Source organism: Sciurus vulgaris (genome assembly GCF_902686455.1).
Source record: "Sciurus vulgaris genome assembly, chromosome: 6".
NCBI classification, from domain to species: domain Eukaryota; kingdom Metazoa; phylum Chordata; class Mammalia; order Rodentia; family Sciuridae; genus Sciurus; species Sciurus vulgaris.
Genome location: NC_136466.1, coordinates 5,685,331 through 5,712,629, shown reverse-complemented (window position 1 = coordinate 5,712,629; position 27,299 = coordinate 5,685,331). Strand labels below are relative to the sequence as shown.

General features: G+C 39.6%; 1 protein-coding gene and 2 pseudogenes across 3 annotated transcripts in view; all 3 read right to left on the bottom strand.

Annotated features, from left to right (window-relative positions):
- Window positions 1–219: 219 nt before the first annotated feature.
- The window catches only part of LOC306663494 (olfactory receptor 14C36-like), a 48,257-nt pseudogene continuing 21,177 nt past the window's right edge, over window positions 220–27,299 (bottom strand). The window contains exon 2 of the transcript in view: window positions 220–1,150. The product of the transcript in view is annotated as an olfactory receptor 14C36-like (transcript). The remainder of the gene's footprint in view (window positions 1,151–27,299) is intronic.
- LOC306663221 (transportin-1-like) overlaps window positions 6,991–27,299 on the bottom strand; it is a 572,343-nt pseudogene continuing 552,034 nt past the window's right edge. The window contains exon 2 of the transcript in view: window positions 6,991–8,936. The product of the transcript in view is annotated as a transportin-1-like (transcript). The remainder of the gene's footprint in view (window positions 8,937–27,299) is intronic.
- LOC306663388 (olfactory receptor 14C36-like) lies at window positions 21,353–22,288 on the bottom strand (the record flags this gene model as incomplete). Its single annotated transcript, XM_079143768.1, has 1 exon — window positions 21,353–22,288. The coding sequence occupies one exon, from the start codon at window positions 22,286–22,288 to the stop codon at window positions 21,353–21,355; it is 936 nt and encodes a 311-aa protein (XP_078999894.1).

Here is a 27,299-nt window from a genome sequence, read left to right as displayed (position 1 = left end):
TAGATTTATACATTAAAATGCATTGATAAAATTACATCTTTTATAAAGGATCCAGGGGAATAATATGGTAAATCATATAATTATTTAATATAATAACTGAATTTCCAATAAAGAGACATTGTGGTAGGCAGTGTAACTTGTAAAGCCCATATGCGAAGAGCACTTGATCTCATCTAACTCCACGCAGTGAAATTAGGATGATGCTGAAATTCATCTTTATCATCTCCCTGAGAACAACTGTCTTCCTATAACTCTCCTCACAGCCTCCTTTACCTGTTTGTTCCTGAGGCTGTAGATGAGAGGATTCAAGAAGAGAGGAACCATGGTGTAACAAGCAGAGAGAAGCTTGTCCTGGACAGTGTCAGAGGTTGCTGAAGGTCTCAGGTACACACCTGTGCCAGAACTGAGGAAGATGGACACCACGAGGATGTGAGGGGTGCAGGTGGAGAAGCTTTGTTGGGGCTCTGATGGGAGACCTCAGCACAGTAGAAAATGTGCATATATATGACATGACAATAAATGTAAAACAACCACCACATACAAACAGCACAGAAACAAGTATAAGGACCATGTCAGAGCAGGAGAGCCTCAGCAGAGAGGGAAGATCACAGAAGAACTGATGGACCACATTTGAGTGGCAGAAGGACAGCCGGAAGGTGTTGCCAGTGTGCACACCTGCATACACCAGGCCACTGAGCAGTGAAGCCAGGGACATGTGGACACAAAACTGAGGGTTCATGATGATGGGGTACTGGAGGGGCTGGGCCAATGGCCACATAGCAGTCCCAGGCCATGATGGAGAGAAACAACATCTCCACATATGACAAATAATGACCAAGAAGATCTGGGTTGTACATCCCATCACTGAAATGGCCCTGTTGCCAGTGATGGAGTTGACACAGGCACTGGGGACAGTGATGGAAATGAAGCACATGTCCAAGATGGACAGGTTCCTGAGGAAGAAGTACATGGGCGTGTGCAGGTTCTGGTCAGCAGTGGTGACAGTGACAATGAGCAGGTTCTCTAACAAAGTACTCAGACAGGTCAGTAGGAACACCATGAAATAGAGGACTCTCATATTCCAGCCATCAGGAGAGCCCAGGAGGAGAAATTCAGTTACCAGGGTGGAATTGGTCATGTACTGGAAATTCTGGTTGTATGGAATGATAAAGTCATAAGAGAGAGGAAACAAATCATGACTAATGCAATTAGAGTACAAATTCATGTCTGCAGATTTTCTTGAATTTTTAGTTGCTTTCCCTGTAGAGGAAAGGTCAGTCCTGATTTTCTGATTATTTAATTATTTCTGAGCAGAGTGCACCCCCCAGGGCAGATGGGGGGATCTGAAGTCCAGGGACTGCCACACTTACATAATTCTAATTATGATTAACAATGCAAATGTATTTTTTTATATTTTTATGTAGGAATCTATCTATTGTTGGAGTATTTATCACCATGATCATGAAAAATTTTATTCATGAGGAAACAGTCTATAACAATCCACATTTCCCTTCCCAGGGCTGTAGGTGCAGTGTTGAGGAAACAGAGCTGACCTGATTGCACCTGGACTGTGCTTCAGGTACCCACCTTTCCTGTGGGTCCCCCAGGACCTGGGTGGTGCCACCTCAGGTCACACGCCTTCAGCCCTCCTGGTCCAGCTCCCACTGGGGCTCTCTTTTCATCTCCAATAAATGAATTATATGTCAGAATTCAGCCCAGCTGACCTCCTCCTAAACTTTTAATTTTTCCTTAATATTTTTACTTTGTGTTCAGCTCCATGAAGTGGAAGTTTCCTTTGTTCTTACAATAGTTTGTATCCCCATTGTTGACACATTCCATTACATTTCTTTCTTCTCAAGGGCATCATAAATGTACAAAAAGAAACTGACTGCATATCATAAAAGGGATTTTTAGCTTATAAGTACAACACTTCTAAAGCAGCTCAGACCAGCTCAATCCCGTCACTAAAATCATCTTCTGCTCAGCCCTCTGCAAACCTGGGTCTGCCTCAGCACCTTGCCAGAATAACCACACTAACCTTAGTAAACTGACCTTGCTGAGCCTGCCTAGGCTCCTCTGGGACATGTGTGTGTCTCCCAGGGTTACCTGGGGGGCATGAAATGGTAATAGTAGGTTGTTCTTAACTTGAAACTGAGGGGGAAGTTGAAGGGGTCCTACTCAGTCTACCTGCAATCATTTTCTTCCCCATCCATCATTCCAACTCCAAACAAACCTGAAGCTGACACATGAGTGACGTCCTTGTTCGCAGCATCCCTGGAGTTTGCTGACAGAGGCCTATTCTACTGTGACATACCAATTTAATTTTCCCTATTTCTATGAATTACATTTTTTTCTTTTAATTTTAGTCAGAATTTGTCTTTAAGAGAGGCTCAAATGACTCTTTTCCTCTGGAAACTGCTTTACAACTCAATTATTTCCCACTTTTCCACAGTGTTAGATATGGAGATGTCACACTACCTTTCAATAAATCAGTATTTTTTCATCACTGAAATCACTTTTGCAAATTCCTTCAATTGGGACCTTGTATTATTCACCTTTTTATCCTTTCAGGAGTAAGTGCAGGATGTCCTTTCACAGTGGTTCATGAACTAATGCATGGTGGCTTTGTTGACTGACCACTCACCTGGACTGGCATTCTTTACTGATTGACAGATGAAGGGCTCCCCAGCAGATCTTCCCCTTCCAAACTGCTGTGGCACACAGTGCAGGCAGGGGTGAGGTCATGCAAACCCAGGGGGCTGTGCACTTGCCAGGTAAGATCTCTTTACAGCAGTAATATCAATTAAATGCATTACTGATGACACAAGTATGGCAACAGCTATTAGAGATACTGAGTTTTTGGAAAGGAGAAAAAATATTGCTTTTTAAATAATTTGATTACCATGACAGAAATAATAAAATATGTAAGAAAGAGCATGTGACAAATTCAGAAGGTGATAGGTGATCAGTCAAATGCATATAAAAATCTTGCAGATTTTCAACCTTCTATACTGACCTCCAGGCACTCCAGGTGTCCTTGCTGACCAGCCCTAGACCTTTGTGTCAAATATTAAATGGATGATTAAATATGTTTGGAATTTGGAAACTGGAAACTAGCATAAAACTACAAAGACATATTCTTTGTTTCTATTTTTTTTCAGCCAAATTATGTACTGCTTTTGTTTTACAAATGGAAAATTCTGCTGTAATTAGTTTGAATCATATGAGCTTAATTAATGTCCTTCATTGCTTAAGTGTTTAAACTATAACTTCAAAAATTCTTCTCTAGATTTGACTTATTTTTTTATGGATTACTCTCATAGTAAACTTCAGATTATGGATATAATACAATAAATATACTAATCACAACTTTATTTCAATGCTCCTCAGAGTATTCTTACAAAACTACAAGATATGATTACCTTGTTAACCTAAATTTTTATATATAGGAAATAAGCTTTAGTTTCTGTAGTTTAACCTCTAATTTTTGAAGTGCTCAGAATTACATTGTCCTTCAAGGTGTCAAAAAGCTTATTGCATTTTCCTCTTAAGAAACAAAAATTAGAAACATAGTAAAAGACAGCTCAGGTAGTGTGAAGGTCAGCCAAAGAAGTAGGAGAAGTTAGCACATGTTCAATGCCAGAAGTATGGGGAGGGAGTGGCCCAAGTGCTTTCCTCTGTAAGGGAGAACAGTTGGGGATTTTCATTTTCATCCATCTCTTGATAGTACTTAATAAGGAAGAGTATGTGAAACAGGTTACATTTAATAATGCACAGGATTGCTTGGGTTATCAGATACAAGAATTAATTATTTTCTGCATTACTTTTGTCCTCTTAGCAAGTATGCTTTAGAGTTGTTCATCAGCCATTAAGGAATGCTGAGGAGCACTTTGTCACATCCTGACATGCATAATGTGCTTCCAAATCTGTGTAACTTTATTTTCATTTTTACCAGTGGACACACTCTACTCACATTTGATATATATTTAATATGAAATGTGAAAAATTCTTGAATAGGAAAACATAATTATGATCAGGATAAATAGGTGAGGTTGATGAATTCAAAATGCTTCTGTGAAAATTATATTCCATGTTAGATGTTTTATTCCCAAAGCTGCTGAAAAATAACACATATTATTTACTAAATGAATTCTTTTCTAACTCCCTGTCATCTGGCAGCTCTTTGGCATTTTGTGCTTTTTGCCTTAAAAGGAATGTATTACTTTGTTACCTCTTGAATCTGTGCAGTTAATTCTGTGCATTTTCTAGGTGTATGGTAACTAAAAGTAATTTGAAAAGAATAATTTTAAACCCCTAAGAGGCAGCATGAAGAATGATCACATGCCTTACTTGCACATTCTCTGCAGACATCCAGGACACTCTAGGTACATTATTATTGAAGCACCAGAAATCATCGCAAATACTACTGTACAAGTCTTCTCTGTGCCTATTTATCTTTGCAGAATAAATCATTTCTTTCCTTAACTAGCTGACTCTCTGGATGAGAATGCAATGTGTTGAGCAGAATAAAAATGAGGACTCAGATGCATTTGGATGCTATCTGCCAAGTACTTACTCCCGAAAGTTGCCTGTTCTCTACACTTTTGCAGAATGGAGTCTCTCCTTGGCTTCTCCCATCAACTCTGTCTGCAGCCAGGGTGGACCTGTCCAGCCAGCACAGTGCCATGTGGGTGCGGGCAGCTCAGTCACCTCTGCTTTATGTGAACCTGGTGCCTTGCCAGTGGGAGCAGGACCCCCAGGAGCCAAAAGCTCAGCCTGCAGAGACAGCAGGAGGCCTGAGCACAGCACCAGGCAGCAGCACCTCTAGATCCCAGGAGAGGACTGGGCTGTGTGCCAGGATGGACAGTGGATGATAGGAACTGCTCTGCTGGGCATCAACCCAAGTCATTCCTGAGAAAGGAGTAACACTGGGGAGACAGTGATGGTCTGACTGGGTGTGTTTTCATCTCCAGTCCTTCACCTCAATTTGAATTAGGGGAGTTTATGGGGGTCAGTTAACCTTAGGGTGGTGAGCAGTTCTCACTCACTCACCAACCTGTTAGTGTAAACATCTAACTCTGTTGTCACTTCAGCAACAAAATCTCTAATCATTGGGATGAAATCCACATGACATATAGTTAACCTCTGTAACAGTTTATGGTAATCAATTAAGTGTAATTTACTAGATTTTCAAAATTGTACAACTTCCAACTGCATCTTTTCCCCAAATATTTCTATTTCTTGAAATGGACCATTTAATCTGTTACACACATTGTCCCTCCTTATCTTTTTCACAGTCACTGGAAACCACTAAGTACAATAACCATGCTAAAGTTTTTTGTTTTTTAACTTAACAAGGATTTATTCACAGGAATACATGTAAGTAGAGAAAAATAACTGAAAAGCTAAACAAATGAAAAGAACCGGAACCAAACCAGCATTCACTCTATAACGTTCACCTTGACATCTGTGTGCATGTGTGTATCTAGGGCACAGAGGGCCACCATCTTGCATGATTACAGTGTAGAAAGTTTGCATTACATTTATAAAATTAAACATTTCTTTCGGATCAAACTTTGAACACAAAAAGGAAAGCTTGAAGGCAGTATGTTGAGTGGGAATACACATTGAAGTCAGCAATCATTTTTCATCTTGTACAATTGTCTTCATGTGCCAACTACTCTCATGAAGCCCTTAACAGATCTTTTACAATGTCATTTAAATTTTGAAGGTTTGAAGCAATCACTGGTAGTATACAGTCATGTAGAAAGCACAGCACACTGACAGCATGGAGGGAAAGATGTTGCACGGGTTCAGCAACAGCTTTCCACACTGTGCAGAATACACACATTACAATACCAATTTTATTCCTAACAGACCCTACAAAGATATTTCAAGACCTAGCTGAAAATTGCAGTGCTTTTATATATCTATTTACTTTTTTATATCTATTTTCTTAATAAAAATAAAATCTGCAAATCTTCAAAAGAAATTTTAAAGGCAGGGCTACACCAAATTGATAAAACAGAACACAAACTGGTGCCACATAGGTCAACGAACACCAGTCTCGCTGTACGTGATGCAAGATGCTAGCTTCTCACAGATTTACCTTCAATCGCTATGAGCCAAAACACATGCGTGAACCTTCAACTGCACTTTAATAAAGTGCGTTGGTCTCGAGGTTAAATTTAATGAAGTACAGTCATTAAATAATATGTAATACATTAATGTTTCAATGTAAATTCAGGTGTCAACTTCAGTTTTGATATGTCCAACCCCATTTATCCCCCTCCCTTTCCACCCTGCAAAGATACAAGGCTTGACTCATTTGGATTTCACAGGGTCCTTCATTGTTTGAATTTGTTTTGTTTATTTCCAATATTTTTGGGAGGTTCTTACATCATAATTTCCAAGATCCTTCTTGTGCAGTGGGAGGGTCAGCTGATTTTTAACTCTATCAGTTTTGTTTGTGTAGCTCTTTATCAGCATGCAAAACAAGGCACTATAATAGGGAAACATTTATATGAAAGTATTTACATTTAAAAAATAAAATCTTTTTGGTGTTTATAACCCATTCTTAGGTTTCCTTTATTGTGCATTACAGAATTTTTCCTCTTTCTTAATCCTATGCACCATCATGTGGTACTTGTTTTGATAGAGTTCCCCATAATATTCCAGAATGTACTGATTTGTGAGTACACTGGATAGACGTCTTTGCTTCTTCACATCCAGTGCAGAGGTGTAATTGTTGTAATTTCCACCCACAAAGGCTTCAGATATAAAAAAAAACATTTCCCAAGGTCCACTTAATATAATAACCATACACCTGCTGCCCACCCCTCCCAGTAGAGTTGGGATCACAGTGTATTCCCTACTGATATACACTTCCCTCTGTTAAGGGAAACAATTACTCTGAGTGCAGAGGCTCCCTTGTAGTCTCTAAGATTAAAGGACCCCTAATTTTGGGGTCTGCAGCTTAAGTGTGCTAGATTAAACACCATAAAAAGCTACAGACAGTCTTTAAGGAAAGAGGAAACTGGTCAGAGAAATGCCTCCAAATTTCATCCTCAATTTCATTTTTAAATCATGAAGGATCTTACAGAACAGGTGGCCGAGATCATCTTTGAGATTGATCCATGAGGCAACAGATCACAAAAATATAAAAATCTTGGATTATACCACTAGAATTCACACTGATCATGGTAAGAGTCCCATAGAATGCTGAGTCCTTTTCTTCATTGTCTCTTGTTTCTGAGAGAGGTACACCGGCATCTTATAAACTGCTGTAGAATGGGGGCCACCTCTTGGGACAAATGCAACAAGATGAGCATTGTTATTGCTCTTTCTCTAACAACATCTCTCATGTGTTAGTCTGTTAATGATCTCTACAAGCTGGTGCAAGAAAAGGAATGTAAGGCTGCATATATATACCCCTGTGAATGAAGATTTCTCCGGGTGCCCGGGTGCCTTTTTGTGGAACAAAATGAACTCTGGATTTAGGTTGGCTCCCAATATTGGCATGAAATTGACTATGCAAGGTTTAACATGCTGAAAGTAAGCTTTGGTCAGGTCACCTAATAGGGCGAGGATATTCTGTTGAATTTTTGACATTTTCACCTGCATGCATTGATACATTAGTGTTAGGATGTTACTTTGGGCTACCAGCTGTTCAATGTTGCCTCCAAATCCTTCAGCTGGGTCACTGAGTAAATCAGTAGCCACTCTCATAAAATCTTTCTCTGGAGTCTTATATTGTTCTGGTTGAGCATCACTCAGAGGACTTGTGCAAGTGTCTTGTGTACTAGATTCACTCAATGCTGATACACAGAGCACAGTACGGAAGGAAGTTGAACTGCAGGGCCATGGGAACTGAAGATGGGCACCCAAAGGAAAGAGATCTTTATCTTCATCCTTTAACATGTTCCATTTCTGGATCAGTGGAGGCATTATCATCTGAATATGTTCTGGTTGGTTTGAATAATATTCTGCAGAATCTGTTAACGTTCCAATGGCATCATAAACAATGAGCAGGTTTTATGTTGCTATTTACTGAATGCAAAGACCAGGGTATCAAACATATAAGCAAGGAAAGGAACAGGTTCTGTACAAGCCTCCTCTTCAAGGGTATCAAAGGTGCTGCAGGCAGCTTCTCCTACTCTCTGTTCCCATCCAGGACATGCTTTAGCAATTCTGCCACTAATGGCTCCTGGTATATGTCTGGTGACTGACTAGCTACCCTGTGTGCACAGTGTAAGTGTCCAGCATGTTATGGAATACACAGGGACCTTTTTATCATAGAGGAACTGAATGAGGGGAGGAATAAACTCAGGCAGTTATGGAATCATGCACCGAATGCAACATTCAGCTATTGATCCTAAAACCAAAATGCCTGATTCTTTAAAAATCCATTCATGATGAAAAAGCAATTCTTTCAAGAGAAACAACAGTCATGGCACTAGCTCATTGCAGTACCCATTTGCAAGAACATCTAATGCAGCAGCAGAACATGTTCTTGGATCTCAGTCAGAAATTGTATCATCATCATCATCATCCTCTTCATCAACTTCCTCTTCAATTCCCTCTTCATCATGCTCCTAAGCCACAGTTCTTGATCAGTGAAAATGTAGCTCTGTACCCTGTTCACCATCAGGAATCACTTCAGGTTCTTCAACATCACCCTTGAGCAGCACCATATCTGTATCTGAGTACTTCATGTCTTTCACTAACACAGGAATCAATCTAGGAAGATGCATCATGAGCATATCCTTGCATATTGACTGTTCAGCCAAAGTATGCCCAAGTTCAAGGTTTCTAAAGCTGCATTTTCATCTTGGTCTTGAGTCCTCTGTAGCGTGCTCTCACCTGCATTACATATGTGAGGAAGCAGGCAATCCATTCAAACTTCAAGCAGCATCACAAGAGCCTGGCTCACATTTCTTGTACCACTGGTTCCTCATCATCCGAGTTTGAGTCCTACTAGAGATGAACTGATTGACACATGCTAGATCATGAGACCTTATTTTGGGGCTACTGTATTTGAAGAAATGTAAACATGTGGGAATCATGACACTGAGAGTGTGATGTAAAACATCATTATCCAAAATGTCAGCACAAACTTCACCTATCTTCTGAAGGGCACAAAATGCTCCCTCACAGGTGTCGTGATCTTCAAATCAGTAGGTTACAAAGTTTTGGTAAGTGGTCAGACCTGTTCTGCAGTTCTCCCTTGGACATAATGGTTGTCAATATGCCTCCAGGGCCTTTGATAAAGGAGAGGAGTCACCAATATAATTTAAACATTTACTTGTAATAAAATATGTCAGTCACACCACTTGAGAGGTTCTGAAAATATGCTTTCATGTTATTCTTCCAAATGAGTCCACTCAAAGGTCTTGTGGGTTCATGTTCAGATTTTAATTTTGTAAGAACAACAATCAGGTAGTTGTTAAAATCTGAATATTGATTGGGTTGTTCCAGTTTCTAGAATGAACAGTAGTTAAGGAAACTTCCTTGTGTAATTTAATTCCATATTAAGTAATTTGCTGCTTAATGACAATAAAAATATGAGGCTTAAGTTTTCTTTAAAGGATTAAATTCATTGGGCTTAACAGAACATGAAATTTTACATAACTAGATTTTAATAGGTTGATGTTAGGTTAGGCAGTGTAACTTGTAAAGCCCAGATGAAGAGGTTTATTTAATTAGTAACCTGAATGTGTGAAATTAGGTTAATACTGAAACCCATCTTTGTCATTTCCCTGAGGACTGTCTTTCTATTACTCTCGTCACAGATTCCTTTACCTGTTTGTCCTGAGACTGCAAATGAGAGGATTCAGTAAGGAAGGAATCACCGTGAGAAAGACAGAGAGAAGCATGACCTGGAGTGTCAGAGGTTGCTGAAGGTCTCAGGTACACACCTCTGATGGAACTGAGGAAGACAGACATCGCGAGGATGTGAGGGGTGCAGGTGGAGAAGGCTTCACCTGATTCTTTGGTGGAAAATTTAAGCACAGTAGAAAATATGCAAATGTATGACTTGAGCCTTATACAAAAGAAGCCACAACCAACTACTAAAATACAGATAAGAAGAAGCACCATGCTGCTGGTGGTGTCAGAGCAGGAGAGCCTCAGCAGAGAGGGGACATCACAGAAGAACAGATGGACCACATTTCACTGAGAGAAGGACAGCTGGAAGGTGTTCCCAGTGTGCATACCTGCATACACCAGGCCACTGAGCAGTGAAGCCAGGGTCAGGTGGACACAAAACTAAGGGTTCATGATGATGGGGTACTGGAGGGGCTGGCAGATGGCCACATAGCGGTCCCAGGCCATGATGGTGGGAAACAGCACCTCCACACATGCACAAAAAATGACCAAGAAGGTCTGGGTTGCACATCCAGTCACTGATATGACCCTGTTGCCAGTGAGAGAGTTGACACAGGCAATGGGGACAGTGATGGAAATGTAGCACATGTCCAAGATGGACAGGTTCCTGAGGAAGAAGTACATGGGTGTGTGCAGGTTCTGGTCAGCAGTGGTGACAGTGACGATAAGCAGGTTCACTAACAAAATATTCAGATAGGTCAGTAGGAATACTGTGAAATAGACGACTGTCATATACCAGCCATCAGGAGAGCCCAGGAGGAGAAAATCTGTTACCATGGTAGAATTGGTCATGTACTGGAAAATCTGCTTGTCTGGAAGGATAAAGACATAAAAGAGAGGAAGCACAGCATGATTTAATATAATTATTTCGCATATTTATATCCACAGTGTTTTGCTATAGTTTTCAGTTTCTTTCCCTGCAGAGGAAAGATCACACTTTGTTTTCCAATATAATTAATAATCTCTAAAATGAGTGCACTTCCCAGAGCAGGTGTGGAGGCCTGCATCCCAAGGTCTAGGTGTGACCTGCGGGGTTGTCCTCAGCTGCTCCATCATGTCTCCCTTTACCTTCTGAGACTCCCATGCAGAGCACTTGCAGGGGCTGTTCATCTCCTCTCCTGCATGTCCACCTGTGTGACAGTGTGTTCAATGCTCTGTAATTTATTTACCTTCCTTCTCTTCCATAATTACAATGCAACCTTATTTTATCATTGCATACACTCTTAATTTTATAAAATATGATTAATAATTCAAATTTTAATTAATTTTTCATATTTTTATATAGGAATGTTTAAATAATTTTGGAGTAGTTTTCAACACAATCATGAAAAAATTTACTCATGAGGAAACTCTCTTGAGAAATGATACTCCAATTATGTATGATTATCAAATACCTAAGTGCATTCTACACTCATGCGTAACAAATTAGAACAAATATAAAATAAAAAAAAAAATAGAATACAAACTTTCCCATCCCAAGTCTAGTTCTGTGGTGATCTGAGGTGACCCAACTGCCCCTGGACCCTCCTGCAGTTCCCCATTCTCCCTGGTACTCCCTAGGACATTGGTGGTGCTGCCTCATGGCCACACACCCTCAGCCAGGGGCCAGATGCAGCTCCCATGGGGGCTCTAACTTCCTCTCCCAATGATGAGTGTAAAGTGTTTAAAGCCTCCAGGTTTCAGCCCAGACCACCTCTCCTAAACTTCTGCTCATTACCTTAATATATTTTTACTCTGTGATCAACTCCATGAAGTAGAAGATTCCCTTTTCTATACAATCATTTGTCCTTTTCTTGTTGACACTTTCCATCATATTCTTTTCTTCTCAGTGCCATAATTATACAAGAAGATACTGACTGTATACACTGAAAGGCAAGTCGTGCTCATTCTTACAGTTCTTCTGCAGCAGCTCAGACCAGTTCAGTCCGGAGCCATGTACATTGCCATTTCCTCTGGCCTCTAAAACTTGGATCCTCCTCAGCACCTTGCCAGGTGCTCACCCTTAGAAAAGTGTCTTCCTGCTGAGTCTGCCCGTGGTTCTCTGGAAATGTGTGTGTCCCTCAGGGTCAGGGGTGGGTGGCCAGACACAGGTAGGTTGGTGTTAATTTCACCATGTGGGTGAAGTTCAAGGGGTCCTACTCAGTCTACCTGCAATCTGTGTCTCACCCAATCCCTCATTTCTATCTGACACAAACCTGACTTTCAGAACTGAGAGACACTGTTGCTCACTGCTGACTTCTACCATGATGTAGTGATTTAATTTTCCATTAGCATGCAATGGGCTTTAAAGGAGAATCAGATACAACATTTCTTCTGTGACTTTTTCCATAATCTCTAATTTTTCTTCCAAATTTGTGTAGTGTTAGAAATCAACACATTTTATTACCTTTCAGTAAACCCTCACCCCAGGTGACTGGTTCAAATTACTTGATTTTGGTCCATGTATCCATCATTTTTTTCTTTCAGGATCAAGTGCAAGACTTCCTGCACAGTAATGAACGAACTATTGCCTGGTGGCTTTGTTGACTGACCCCTCAGCTGGATGGGCTTTCCTTATTCTGTGGATTTACAGATGAAGAGCTCCCAAGCAGACTCTGCCCTTCTACACTTCGGTAACCAACACCATGCAGGCTGGGGTGAGGTCATGCAGGTTCAGCACCCTGTGTACTTGCCAGGTAAGATCTCTATGCAGCAGTAATTGCCAAACAAATATCACTGATGACACAAACGTGGCTACAGATATTTCAGATGGTGACATTTTGAAAAGAAGAAAAGTGTTGATTTTTCTAAGTAATTTGATTATCATTGGAGGACAAAACATTAATACAATGTCTTTGAGTGCCAATATATGTGACAAATTTCAGAAGGTGATGAGTGATGAGACAAATTCATATTAAACACCTTGCAGCTTTTCACCCTTCCTACTGACCTCCGGCACCGCACATTACTGCTGATCAACTCCCGGCATTAGTATCAAGTACAAGATGGAAAATTAACTATGGGATGAGGATCTGGAAGCTATCATAGAACTACAGAGACATTATCTTGGTTTCTATTTTTTCAAACTAAACCATGTACTGTTTTAGTTTGTCCAATAAAATGTAGTAAATTCTTCAGTAAGTGGTTTGAGTCATATCAACTTTATTGATATCCTTCTTTGCTTATGGGGTTAAACTACAACTTGAAACATTCCTTTCTAAATTTGCCTTATTTTCTCATGGATCAGTCTCATAGGAACTTGAGATTATGGATATGACACAATAAATACATGTATCACATCAGAACATTCATAGGCACTCATAGCACTCTTGCAGGTCTACAAAATATGATTATTATATGAACCTAGATTTTTAAAAATAAAATATAAGTTTTAGTTTCTGTAGTTTGACCTCAATAATTTTAGAGTGTTCAGAACTACATTGTGCTTTAAAGGGTGAAAATGCTTATTAAAAATTGGAAAATAAAAAGATCAAAGCTCAGGATGCATGAGTGTCAAGAAAAGAAGTAGGAAGAGAACTTAGCACAAATGTGATGTTTATGAAGAGGGACTGTTCCAGGTGCCTTACTCTCTACGGGCCATCAGGAAGTTTCCCTTCTGGATCTTCTGTTGATAGTGCGGAACATAAGAAAGTGTACAGGAAACAGAGGTGTATTAAAAAATGCAAAGGATTGCTGGAGTTTGTAACACACAGGTATTAACTATTTTTCAAATTACATTTTTTTCCTATTTGCAATTGTAGCTTTGTGCTATTGATTAGCCATTGAGGAATGATGAGGGGCACTTTATTACCTCCTGACATCCATAATAGGATTCCAAAGACAGTGCAACTATAATTTTAAGTTGTAGCAATTGGCCCAAATCCTCTTCACATCTGACATACCTTTAGTATGAAATGTGAAAAGTTATTGAAAAGAAGAACATAATTGTGATCAGGACAAAAAGGTGAGGCTGATAATTTCAAAGTGCTTCAATGACAATTTTACACAATAGTGGATGTTTTATTCCCACAGCTACTGAAAAAAATAAGAATATATGTAATTTGCTAAATGAATTGTTATCTACAACCTGTCAGCTGTTTGGGAATTTTTCTTTCTTGCCTTCATATGAGTGTATTGCTTTGATACCTCTTTAATCTGTACAAATAACGCTGCATTTTTAAGTGTGTGGTAAGTAAAAATAATTTTAAAAGAATGATTTTAAACCCATAAGAGACAGCCTGAAGTACGACCCCATGGTGTACTTGCAAACACTGAGTAGAGGCTCATGATACTCCAGGTACATTACTACTGAAGCACTAGGATTCATAGCAAATACCAAAGTGTTTAATAGACTTCTCAGGACCTGTTACTATTTGCAGATTAATTATTTATTTCCTGGATTAGGTGTTTCTTTAGATGATATTGCAATTTGATTAGTAGAATAAAAAAGAGGATGCATTTGGAATCTAATTGCCAAGTACTCACTCCTGAGTGTTGCCCATATCCAGATGGGAGCAGAACTGAGTATCTCCTTGGCCTCTCCCATCAACTGTGTCTGCACCCCAGTGGATCTTTCCTGTTAGCCCCATGCCATGTGAGATGTGAGCAGCTCAATTGCTTCTGTTTTATGTGAACCTGGTGCCTTGCCAGTGGAAACAGGATCCCCAGGAACCAATGCTCAGCCTGCAGAGACAGCAGGAGGCCTGAGTACAGCACAAGGCAGCAGCATCTCCAGAGCCCAGCAGGAAGGACCTGGCCTTGTACCAGCATGACCAGCGGATGGTAGTGGAACTCCTGTGCTGGGCATCGCCCTAAGTCATTGCTGAGAAGTGAGTAGCACTGAGGAGAGGCTGGTGGTGCTCACTGTGTGTTCTCATCTCTGCCTCCTTCACCTCAGTGAGAGTGAGGGGTGTTTATGGGGGTCATTAAACATTCGGGTGGTGTGCAACTCTCACTCAATCACCAATCTATAAGTGGGAAACTTCTGTCTGCAGTTCAGCAGCAAAATGTCTAATATTTGAGATGAAATACTCATGAAATAAAGTTAACCTTTGTAAGAGTTCATGGTTATCAATTCAGTGTATTTATAACATTGCAAGCTGTACAACTTGATTCCAAATATTTTTATTATTTCCAGTGAACAATCTAATCTGTAACACTTTCCCTAATATATGTACCTTCTTTCAATGGAAAACACAAAGTATGTTCTATATGTCAATTCACATATTTGTTAAATTTCATATAAATAGCATTATTCAACATATGTTTCTTTTTTGGCTTGTCTTAGTCTAATTTTTTAAAATTAATTCACCTTGTACAATATATCATTAGTTCATTCCTTACAGGTGAATAGCATTCCATTAAATGTATATGCCAGCAATATTTGATCACCATATCCACTTGTGGACATTTTTTTTTTATTTTATTAATATAATGTGACTGATTCATTGGTTATCATATTTTTCCATATTTCACATCTCTGGTATTTGCTCCAAACTCTTTATGATTATGTTTAATAATTGTGTCAGTCAGATTTACATTTCCAGGATCAAAATACCTGTTCAAAACCAAAAAATGAGAAAACAGAAAGCAGAAAATCAAATCAGATGAGGGAAAGCACATTTTTGCTCCTGGGTTCAGAGTTTTACTCTAACATCTGCCATTTCCATGGCTTTGTGCCCATGGTGTGGGCATGTTGAGGAAGGACCCAGCAGAGGGAACCTACTCAGGAAGTGGCTGCCAGGAAACAAAGACAGGGAAAGGGGAAGGGGAAGCAAGGAAGATGACTGCTTCCAGGGCTTCACCCCAGTGGCCACTCCCCCAGCAATTCCCCCACATACTGAACGCTATCACCTGGTCAATTCATTCAAACCAGGATGGACTAGTTAGGTTGTAGCTCTCAGAATCCAATCATTTTGCCATTGAAATATTTGCCTCAACACAGGAATTTTGGCAGCCATCTCACATCCCATCCATAACAATTCGTGGTGGACCCCCAAATCTTATGTCCACTTCACAATGCAAAATGAATTCTGCCCATCTCCAAGAATCCCATAGTCTTAACCATTGTACTATTTCCTCACACTGCAAGACCAAAATCTCACCTGTAACTGAAGGTAAATTCTTGGTTGTGAGCCCCTGTAAAAATCAAAATCAAGTTACATATATCCAGTATTCAGTGGCAGAAAGAAACCTTCCAATATGAAAAGGAAGTAATAGGGACATAGAAAAAGTGGATGGAGTCAGGGGAAACCCACAAGGCAGTTGAACGAAGAGTAATGTAACCTCGAATCTAAATCCTCATATAGCATCTAGGGTACTTGACTGCAAGGTGTTGTTAAAAGCACTTGGAAATTCCTGCCCTTTGACTTTTTCAGTTGCTGGGCACAAGGGCTCTCTTTTTCTTTGACTCTCTCTCTGCAGGCAGCAGATTTTCTTGGGTAACAGTCCCTGCTACTTACATCCATTTATTCCTTTAAATTCCATTCCAACTTTTGCTTCACCTTCAGACCATCACCTATCACACATTCTGGGGCAGTCTGCAGGGTCTCATACCTTCTACAGTTTGCCTAGGAACCCTTGGATGACTTTCTTTGAAATGATACTGGAAGCCTCCATGACTTGAGCACCCTTCATTCCTGCAGAGCAGGAACCATGTAGATGATGCTAAATTCTGCTGCCAGCTCACACCATAGATGGGTCCCTGAAATTACTGCCATGTTAGTTTCTGAATGTTTGCCTGGGTGAGCATGGTAAACCAATTCAATGGTCCACTGAGAAAGTGGGATGTCCCCACAAAAGTTGTCAAGGAAATGTTCTGTTCTACATTCTTCTGTATGGAATGTGTTTGGTCTTGCAAATTCTTAGATGGACTCAGTCTCTTTCCTATTTTGTCTTTTTTGAAATTCTTAGCATCTACTTAGGGGCTGCACTTCCTTCACAACCACAACTTCCTTGGCCACAGTTTTTTAAGTGATTCTTAAAACTCTGATTAAATCTGTTTTTTTTTTTAACTCTATTAATATAAACCACAACTTTTCTTTTTTTAAAATTTTTATTGTAAACAAATGGGATACATTTTGTTTCTGTTTGTACATGGAGTAACAGCATACCATTTGCATAATTATACATTTACATAGGGTAAAGATGTTTGACTCATTCTGTTATTGTTTTCTTCCCCCCACCCCTCCCACCTCTCCTTTCCCTCTATATAGTCCCTCCTTCCTCCATTCTTGCCCACCTCCCACCCCCCATTATGTGTCATCATCCACTTATCAGTGAGATCATTTGTCTTTTGGATTTTTGAGATTGGCTTATCTCACTTAGCAAGATATTCTCCAATTTCATCCATTTGCCTGCAAATGCAATAATTTTATTTTTCTTTATAACTGAGTAATATTTCATTGTATAAATATACCACAGTTTCTTTATCCATTCATCAATTGAAGGGCATCTAGGTTGGTTCCACAATCTGGCTATTGTGAACTAAACAGCTATGAGCATTGATGGGGCTGTATCTCTACAGTATGCTGATTTTAAGTCCTTTGGGTATAGGCTGAGGAGTGGGATAGCTGGGTCCAATGGTGGGCCCATTCCAAGTTTTCTCAGGAATTTCCACACTGCTTTCCAGAGTGGCTGCGCTAATTTGCAGCCCCACCAGGAATGTATGAGTGTACCTTTTTCCCCACATCCTCTCCAACACCTATTGTTGCTTGTATTCTTGATAATCGCCACTCTAATTGGGGTGAGATGGAATCTTAGTGTAGTTTTGATTTGCATTTCTCTTATTACTAAAGATGGTGAACATTTTTTCATATGTTTGTTGATTGCTTGTAGATCTTCTTCTGTGAAGTGTCTGTTCATATCCTTAGCCCATTTGTCGATTGGGTTATTTGTATTCTTGGTGTAGAGTTTTTTGAGATCTTTATATATTCTGAAAATTAGTGCTCTATCTGAAGTAGGAGTGGCAACGATTTTCTCCCACTCTGTACGCTCTCTCTTCTCATTGCTGATAGATTCCTTTGCTGAGAGAAAGCTATGTAGTTTGAATCTATCCCAGTTATTGATTCTTGCTTTTATTTCTTGTGCTATGGGAGTCCTGTTAAGGAAGTCTGGTCCTAAGCCAACAAGGTGAAGATGTGGACCTACTTTTTCTTCTGTAAGATGCAGGATCTCTGGTCTGATTTCAAGGTCCTTTATTCATTGTGAGTTGATTTTTGTGCAGGGTGAGAGTTAGGGTTTTTTTTTTTTTTTCATTCTTTTGCATATGGATTTCCAGTTTTCCCAGCTATCTTTTTCTATTGCATAATTTTGGCACCTTTGTCTAGTATGAGAAAAGTGTATTTATTTGGGTTTGTGTCCGTGTCCTCTATTCTGTACCATTGATCTACCTGTCTATTTTGGTGCCAATACCATGCCGTTTTTGTTACTATTGCTTTGTAGTATAGTTGAAGTTCTGGTATTGCGATACCCCCTGTTTCATTCTATCTGCTAAGGATTGTTAATTTTTTATTTGTTCTAATTAGTTATACAAGACAGAAGAATGCATTTATGCATTTTGATGACTATACAAAAACGGAGTATATTTTATCATTTTTTCTGATTGTACATATTATGGAATCACATTTGTCATGCAGTCATATATGTACATGAGGAAACAATGTCTGTTTCACTCTACTATCCTTCCTATCCCATACCCATTCCCCTACCTTTCTTAAAATACTATTTGTCATTAGTATTGACATAAATATTATGAAATCTTTCTAAAACTTGCAAAATTCTGATAGTTCTGGTATAATATTCTCAGTCATAAATATTATCTTAATATGTTGTGTAGAATAAGTTGCTACTTTGTCTTTTTCATTGTGAAACTCTCATCAAACTTCTAGCCACGTGCTACTCTAAGTCTTTACTCTTTTGAAGTTTCCGTTTTACAAAAAAATGACAAACATAATCATGAAAACACCTCTAATGAGCACTCCTAAATATAATTTCCTTATGAAGGTTGACCAGATATTTCATAAAAGTTCCTCCAAATATTTGACATAACTGGTATTACTATAAAAATCTGTTTCTTGGTTCAAAACTATTACATAATGTTAATGTTTTTGCTGAATTCTGCAGAAGTTCAATACCACATGTACAAAACTACAGGGTTTTGCATTATCGGACATAGAATGTGGGACATCATGAACTGCTTATAGCAACATTTCTTTTTCATATCCTTTGTTAGTAGGTCTTTCAAATGAAAGCATCTTTTTTTTTTTCTGTAATAGGGATTGAACTCAGGGACACTCAATCAGTGAGTCACATCCCCAACCCTTTATGTATTTTATTTAGAGGCAGGGTCTCCCTGAATTACTTAGAACCTTCCTAAGCTGGTGACTATGGTTTAAACTCACCATCCTCATCCCTCAGCCTCCTGAGACGCTGGGATTACATGCATGCTCTGTTTTCCTGGGCAATTTAAAACATATATTAAATATTCAAAATCTTTTTGAAGATCAATACATATCATTAGGTATTATATGTGCAATTTAATTTTTTTCTACATTTTCTACATTAAATATAAAATTAACTTATTCATTTGACATAACTCATAAATTTTGACACAAGTCACTTATAATTGGTAAAGGGAATATGTGGAAAAGTCGAGTTTGAAGAATTCTTTTGGGGTTCTCTGAAGAGCATTCTGCTCTGGCAGAGAACATTGGAACAGGGAGATCCAGAAGCCACAGGATAACGTTTGTGGATGGAACTTGTATTCTAGTTGGATCATGTTAGGGGAAGTCAAGGCTTCCTGCTTAATCTAGCTCTGAGGGATTCTTATTGATTCCTATTATAAGAATTCTTTTACTTAAAATTATTCAGTTATTTTTAAATTTTTTACAGACTGCATTTTGGTTCATTGTACACAAATGGGGTATATCTATTCATTTGTATGGTTGTGCATGATGTAGATTCTTACCATTTGGGTAATCATACATGTCCATAGGGTAACGATGTTTGTCTCATTCCACCATCTTTCATACCCCACTCCCTTTCATTTCCCTCTGAGGCAAAACAATTAGACTCCATATTTTCCTAATTATCAGGCATGACACATTTGCATAGATATTACAGAATTTAGATGAGTGGGATGCAGACCACCCTTAAGCTGACCTGCAGCTCAGCCTCTGGGATGGGTCAACCACCTTGGGTAACCCGTGGACATAATAAAAGACTGGCAGCCCTCACAGCCAAGTAAGTCAAGGTGTTCTTCCCTTGTGTATGGATTTTATTGTCATGACGGTATGATAAAAATGGTCCTGTGTTTATTTCATAGACAAGGAATATCATTTTTCATGCTGCAATGGAGCATGAAATGGAGAAATATTCTTCAAATTTTGTCTACATTTTTGATCATATTTTCCTTAGGATTTGATTTTTGAATATTTTTAAAGACTTTAATTGAAAAAATTAGGCATTTCAGTGCTTAAACATTTGCTTGACAATGCTCTAAGAACAGGTTATGAGAGTGTAAGTTATCTACAGAGTGGATTGGTAGAATTTTTCCATATGACCATATTTGAATACAGGTACTGCAACATATGCAGTGAATTTTCCATCCATGTAACCTCAAAGGATCTCAACAAATATATAGAATTATATTTACTTATTAAAAGTTGCACTGAGTCAAGCACAGTGGTGCACATCTGTAATCCCAGTGGCTAGGGAGGCTGAGGCAGCAGGATCTCAGGTTCAGAGCCCACCTCAGCAAGAGTGAGGAAATAAGAGACCTGTGAGACCCTGTCTCTAAATAAAATGAAAACTAGGACAGGAGAGGTGATTCAGTGGACAGGTGGCTCTGAGTTCAATTCCCAATACACTCCCCCAAAAGTACATTGAAAACATACACATTTAATGAAGAATCCATGGAAATAATATGGTAACCCCACAGATTTATTTTATACTGAAACACTAATCCTAAAAAGATGATGTTTAAGTCAGCGATTTTGCTGATGTGACTATCTGACCAGACAATTGTAGAGGAGAAACCTTTACTTGAGGCCTCACAGTTTTAGAAATCTTAGTTCATATAAGGATTTCTCTATTCCTTGGGAATCAATGTGAGGTTAAACATCATGGTGAAAGAGAGTGGAAGTAGCTCACATCATGGTGATCAGAAAGCAGAGATTCTTCACTGACCAGAAACAAATATGTACCACAAAATCACATCCCAATTGTCACCGACTCCAGCCACAACTTACCACTTCGGTTACAACTCATTTAATCCCCCAAGAGGACTAAATCACAGATTGGTTTGAGAATTTTACCACACAATAATTTCTCTTGTATTGTCTCACATGTGGGCTTCAGGGGGATACATCACATCCAAACCAAATGATAATAGAGTAGGCAATGTAACTTGTAAAGTCCTAAAGTGAAGAACATCATATACACTTATGAACTTCAATCAGTAAAATTAAGATAATACTGAAATGTTTCTTTAGCATTTTCTTAAGAAAAACTGTATTCGCATGACTCTCCCCATAGCTTCCATTACCTGTTTATTCCTGAGACTGTAGATGAGAGGATTCAATAAGGGAGGAATCATGGTATAAAAAGCAGAGAGAATCAAGTCCTGGAGTGTGTCAGAGGTTGCTGAAGGCCTTAGGTACACACCTGTACTAGAGCTGAGGAAGATGGACACCACGAGGATGTGAGGGGTGCAGGTGGAGAAGGCCTTTACTGAGGCTCTGGTGGGAGATTTTAGCACAGTAGAAAATATGTGAATATATGACATGATTATTAAACCAAAGCAGCCCCCACCAACTATTATAAAAGACACAAGAAGAAGGACCATGTTATATCTGGTGTCAGAGCAGGAGAGCCTCCGAAGAGAGGGAACATCACAGAAGAACTGATGGACCACGTTTGAGTGGCAAAAGGACAGCTGGAATGTGCTCCCAGTGTGCACACCTGCATACACCAGACCACTGAGCAGTGAAGCCAGGGTCATGCGGACACAAAACTGAGGGGTCATGATGATGGGGTACTGGAGGGGCTGGCAGATGGCCACATAGCGGTCCCAGGCCATGATGGAGAGAAAAAGAAGTTCATCACATCCACAAAAAATGACCAAGAAGATCTGGGTTGCACAGCCACCCACTGAAATGACCCTGTTGCCAGTGAGAGAGTTGACACAGGCATTGGGGACAGTGATGGAAATGTAGCACATGTCCAAGATGGACAGGTTCCTGAGGAAGAAGTACATGGGTGTGTGCAGGTTGTGGTCAGCAGTGGTGACAGTGACGATGAGCAGGTTCCCTAACAAGGTACCCAGGTAGGTCCCTGTGAATATTGTGAAATAGAGGACTGTCATATTCCAGCCATCAGGAGAGCCCAGGAGGATAAATTCAGTTACCATGGTGGAATTGGCCATTTAGAGGAAATTCTGGTTCACTAGAATGATAAAGAGATAATAGGAAGCAAAAAACATAGATTAATACAATTGATCTACATATTCATGTTCAATGTGTTTTCCTGAAAAGGAAAGGTCACTGCTGGTTTTCTCCTGTTTAGTCATTTGTGAGCAAAGTGTATCCCCCATGCAGGTGTGAAGGTCTGCAGCCCTGGTTCTGAGTGTGACCTGCAGGGTTGCCCTCAGAATCTCCATCATGGCTCCCTTGACCTTCTGAGACTCCCATGCAGAGCTCTTGCAGGACTTGCTCTCCTCCTCTCCTGCATGACCATTGCTCTGAAGGTGCACTCTTCAACACTCTGTAATTCAGTTAACATCATTCTCTTCCATGAACTACAGCTGACAACGTTATTTATCACTCTGTCCCATGTTAATACTGTTTTTTCCTCAGTGTTTTTACTCCATTAAGTTAGAATCCTTTTTACATAAGATAATTTGCCTTTGTCTCATTGACAATTTCCATTTACTTCATTTCTTCTCAGTGGTATCATGATCATTTGAAAAGACACTGACTATAATTCCTAACAGGGATATTTTGCTGATAGGTATAACAATTCTGCAGCAGCTCACACAAGCTCAATCCTGAGTCACCTACAATGTCATTTCCTCTTCCCTTTGCCAACCTGGGTCCTACTGAGCACCTTGCAGGTTAACCACACTCACCCTTAGTAAAGAGCCGTTCCTCTGAGCCTGCCTGCTCTCGTCTGAAAGTGTGAGTGTCCCCCAGGGTCAGGGGTGGTGGCCAGACACAGTAGGTTGCTCTTAATTTCATAGTCATGGTGAATTTCAAGTGGTCCTACTCTGTCTACCCACAATCTATTCTTATCCCCATCTCCAGTTGTCCCCTGACACAAACTTGGAACTCAAACCTGAGTGACTTTCTTGTCACAGCTGGCAGAGCCGCTTTTTCTACTGTCACATAATGATCTAATTTTCGCACCAGAATGTATGGAATTGGAAAGGAGGCTCAAATGCAACTTCCTTCTGTAACTTTGTTACTAATCTCTATTTTTCCACAGGCTTATGTTGTAGAAACATTGGCATATCATAGTAAATTGCAGACAATGAGTATGTGTTCATCACCCCCACAACAGTGTCACGCATCCTTGAATTTTAGACAATGTAATGATCATCTTTTTACACATTTGGTAGAAATGACATGACTTCCTGCCTAGTAATTAGTCAATAATTTTATTGTCACATTTATGACTAACCAGTAAGGTGGATTGAATTTATTCTACTGATTTACAAATGAATAGCAGCCAAATAGACTTTGGACCATCTTCACTCCTGTAACAGATATAACTTGGGCTGGTTTGAAGTAATGAAATCCTAACCACCCATATATTCATAAGGTAAATTCTAAAGCAGTACTTGATCAAAATACATTATTGATGACATAATTATGGCTACAGCTATTCCAAACCCTGGGTTTTAGGGAAATAAGTAAATGATTAGTGTCTTTACATAATGTAATTACTCACTCCTGAGTATCACATGCTGCCAATGTGAACAGAACAGAGTCTCTCCTTGGCTTCTCCCACCAACTCTGTCTGCAGCCAGGGTGGACCTGTCCAGCCAGCACAGTGCCAGGGGGGATGTGGGCAGCTCAGTCACTTCTGCTTTATGTGAACCTGGTGCCCACGTAGAGAATGCAGGCCCCTTGGGGGGACCAGAGCACAGCCTGCAGAGACAGCAGGAGTCAGAGTACACCAGGAGGCAGCAGAATCTCCAGAGCCCAGGAGAGAGACCTGGCCACATGCCAGCACACACAGTGGATGACACAGGGGAGTCCTCTGCTGGGCATCACCCTACATCATTGCTAAGAACTGAGTAGCACTGAGGAGAGGCTGATGGGCTCACTGTTTGTTCTCATCTCTGCCTCCTTCACCTCAGTTTGAGTTAGGTGTGTTTATGGTATCAGTTAACATTCAGGTGCTGAGAACTCTCACTCCTCAGCAATCTGCAAGTGGGGAACCTCTAAGGATGGCTGCAGTTCAGCAGTAAAATCTCATCATTCAGACGAAATCCACCTGAAAAATCAACCTCTGTAGCAGTTTGTGGTTATCAATTCAGTGCCATTTACCACAGTACAAAACTGTACATCTTCCAAATACCTCTTGTTCCCAAATACTTTTTTTTAAATTTATTTTTATTGTAAACAAATGGGATACATTTTGTTTCTATGTTTGTACATGGAGTAAAGGCATACCATTTGTGTAATCATACATTCATATAGTGTAATGTTGTTTGTTTCATTCTGTTATTTTTCCCATCCCCCACCCCTCCCACCGCTATTTTTCCTCTATAGAGTCCCCCCTTCCTCTATTCTTGCACCCTCACCCCCATTATGAGTCATCATCCTTTTATCAGCAAGATCATTCTTGCTTTCGATTTTTGAGATTGGCTTATCTCACTTAGCATGATATTCTCCAAATACTTTTATTACTTCACATGAACTGTCAAATCCTTTACACACACTGTTCCTTTTATCTCTAATTGCAGTCACAGGAAAACACTAAATTTACTCTGTATTTTACCTGTTTGTGAAATCTCATATAAAAATAATCATTCAATATATGGTATTTTTTCTGCCTTGACTTAGACTAGGCTTTTCAAAATTAATCCAACTTGTAGCATGTATCATTATTTCATTCTCTAAGGATGAAAGTCATGCCATGATATGTATATGTCAGAAATATTTTAACACATTTATTGGTGGACGTATTTTCTTTATTCTGTTAATATAATGATACTGATTTACTGGTTCTCATATTTTGGCATCTTCAATATTTCTGGTACACATTCTGTGCACTGTATGATTATGATGAGTAATTGCATGAGTCACCTTTGCATTTTAACAAAAACACCTGGTCAAAATCCAAACAAAAAAAAAAAATGGAAGTTCTTTTTGGCTCAGGGGTTCAAAGTCTTAATGTCATTGACCAATTCAATGGCATTGTGAGGAAGGACCCAGCAGAGGGAAACTGCTCCTGATGTGGCTACAAAGAAGCAAAGAAAGGGAAGGGAAAAGGGGAAGCAAGGAAGATGAGTGCTCCAGGGCTTTACCCCAGTGGCCACCTCCTCTGGAAATATGCCACATGCCTAAAACTACCACCCAGTCAAGTCCTTTGAACCAAGAAGAACTGATTAGTTTGCAGCTCTCACAATCCTGTTGTTTTACCTTGGAAAATTCCTGCCTCCACTCAGTTGCTTTTGGGAAACACCTCTATTTCAATGCATAATATCCCCTGTTATTCCCCCGAAACTCTTGTCCATTTAACAATGCAAACAGATTTTAGTCCATCTCCAATGGTTCCATGGTATTTAAAACTCCGAGCATTTCCCCAAAGTCTGAGACCACAGTCTCACCTGAAACTGAAGATAAACTCTTGTCTGTGAACCCTTTTAAAAACCAAAAGCAAGTTTCATAAATTCAATATCCACTGGTAGAGAGCAAACCTTCCCTCCAAACAGGAATAATAGGGCCATTGAAAAAATGAATGCGGCTCTTTTCAAGATGGTGGACTAGAGGGAGTCTGCGTTCCTTCTGGCTCCATAACTCCAGTTTCAAGCAGAGGATATCTGTTTCTTGATTGCTCACTGTCAGGTGCCTATCATCTGCCATTTGCCTGCCTCTCGCCTGTCCATGGCTTGCCTTACACCTGTCAATCACCCAACAAATGAGGTCCATCACCTGATTGTCTGACAACAGTCAGGAAATTGATTGCAGACTGCCATTGGAGCACCACCTGCCTGCTCTGACCTCGAAGTTCACACTTACAGTACCTCCAGCTGACTATATCCACACCTCAAGGTGCAGCTCCCCATTGGCCAACATATTTGGAAGCCAGAGTGGCCATCTTGGATAATTCTGGAAGCCCTAGCTCCCATCTTTAGGTGGGGCAAATCCCATCCTGAGACACATCCTGGAGACTTGAAGCCAATTGTCAGCTACCTCTCTTGCATCAGGCTACTGAAGACTGGGAGGTTTCATTACTATATGACTATTATACTGTAGATTTTCTTTTTTCTCCTTATTGAAAAATTTTATGTTTTTATTTTGTTACTTTTCTTGCTCTCTTTTCCTTTTGTTTACCTATTCCCTCAGAGTCTCTTTCTCCATTTCTGCATGCTATATCCAAATAATCTTGTTTACACTCTCACCCTTTGTATTATCTACAATTTCTGTATATTCTTTTCTTATCCCATTAACAGCTACATTCTAGATCCCTCTGGATCCTCTTTGTCCTCCATTAGAACAGAAGAACTTATTGCAAATCTGTTTGTTTTACTGAAGATAATATTTGTACTCATTCTGTTTATGATGACAATATTGTTATTGTCCTCTTAGGGGATATTTAGTCTAGGATTGCATGGTGTGTGAATTGGGCACTGCTAATATTGATCTCCCCTTAATGGAAAGTTTTTGGAAACCCATAGGCCCACTATAAGCCTATAGGGGGTAATCTACAATACCCCACATCTGCACTGCTATAGGGGAAGATACATGAACAACATGAAAAAAACAAGGGAAGAAAATGGTCCAAACAAATCTAGATTCTATATTAATAGACACCAAAGACAGTATTTTAGAAGAAATGTCAGAAAAAGATTTCAGATTATACATGATTAAGATGATTCATGAAGCAAAGGATGAGATAAGAGAGTAAATGCAGGCAACGAATGAGAATACTAATAAGCTGAAACAGCAACTTCAGGAAGCAAAAGATCAGTTTATCAAAGAGATACACATTCTCTAAAAAAAAAAAAAAGTGGAAATCCGTGAAATGAAGGAAACAATAAACCAAATTAAAAAAAAAAAAAAAAAAAACTCAATGGAAAGCATGAATGAAAGACTAGACCACTGGGAAGAGAGAACCTCAGACAATGAAGATAAAATATTTAATCTTGAAAATAAAGTTGCCCAAACAGAGAAGATGGTAAGAAATCATGAACAGAATCTCCAAGA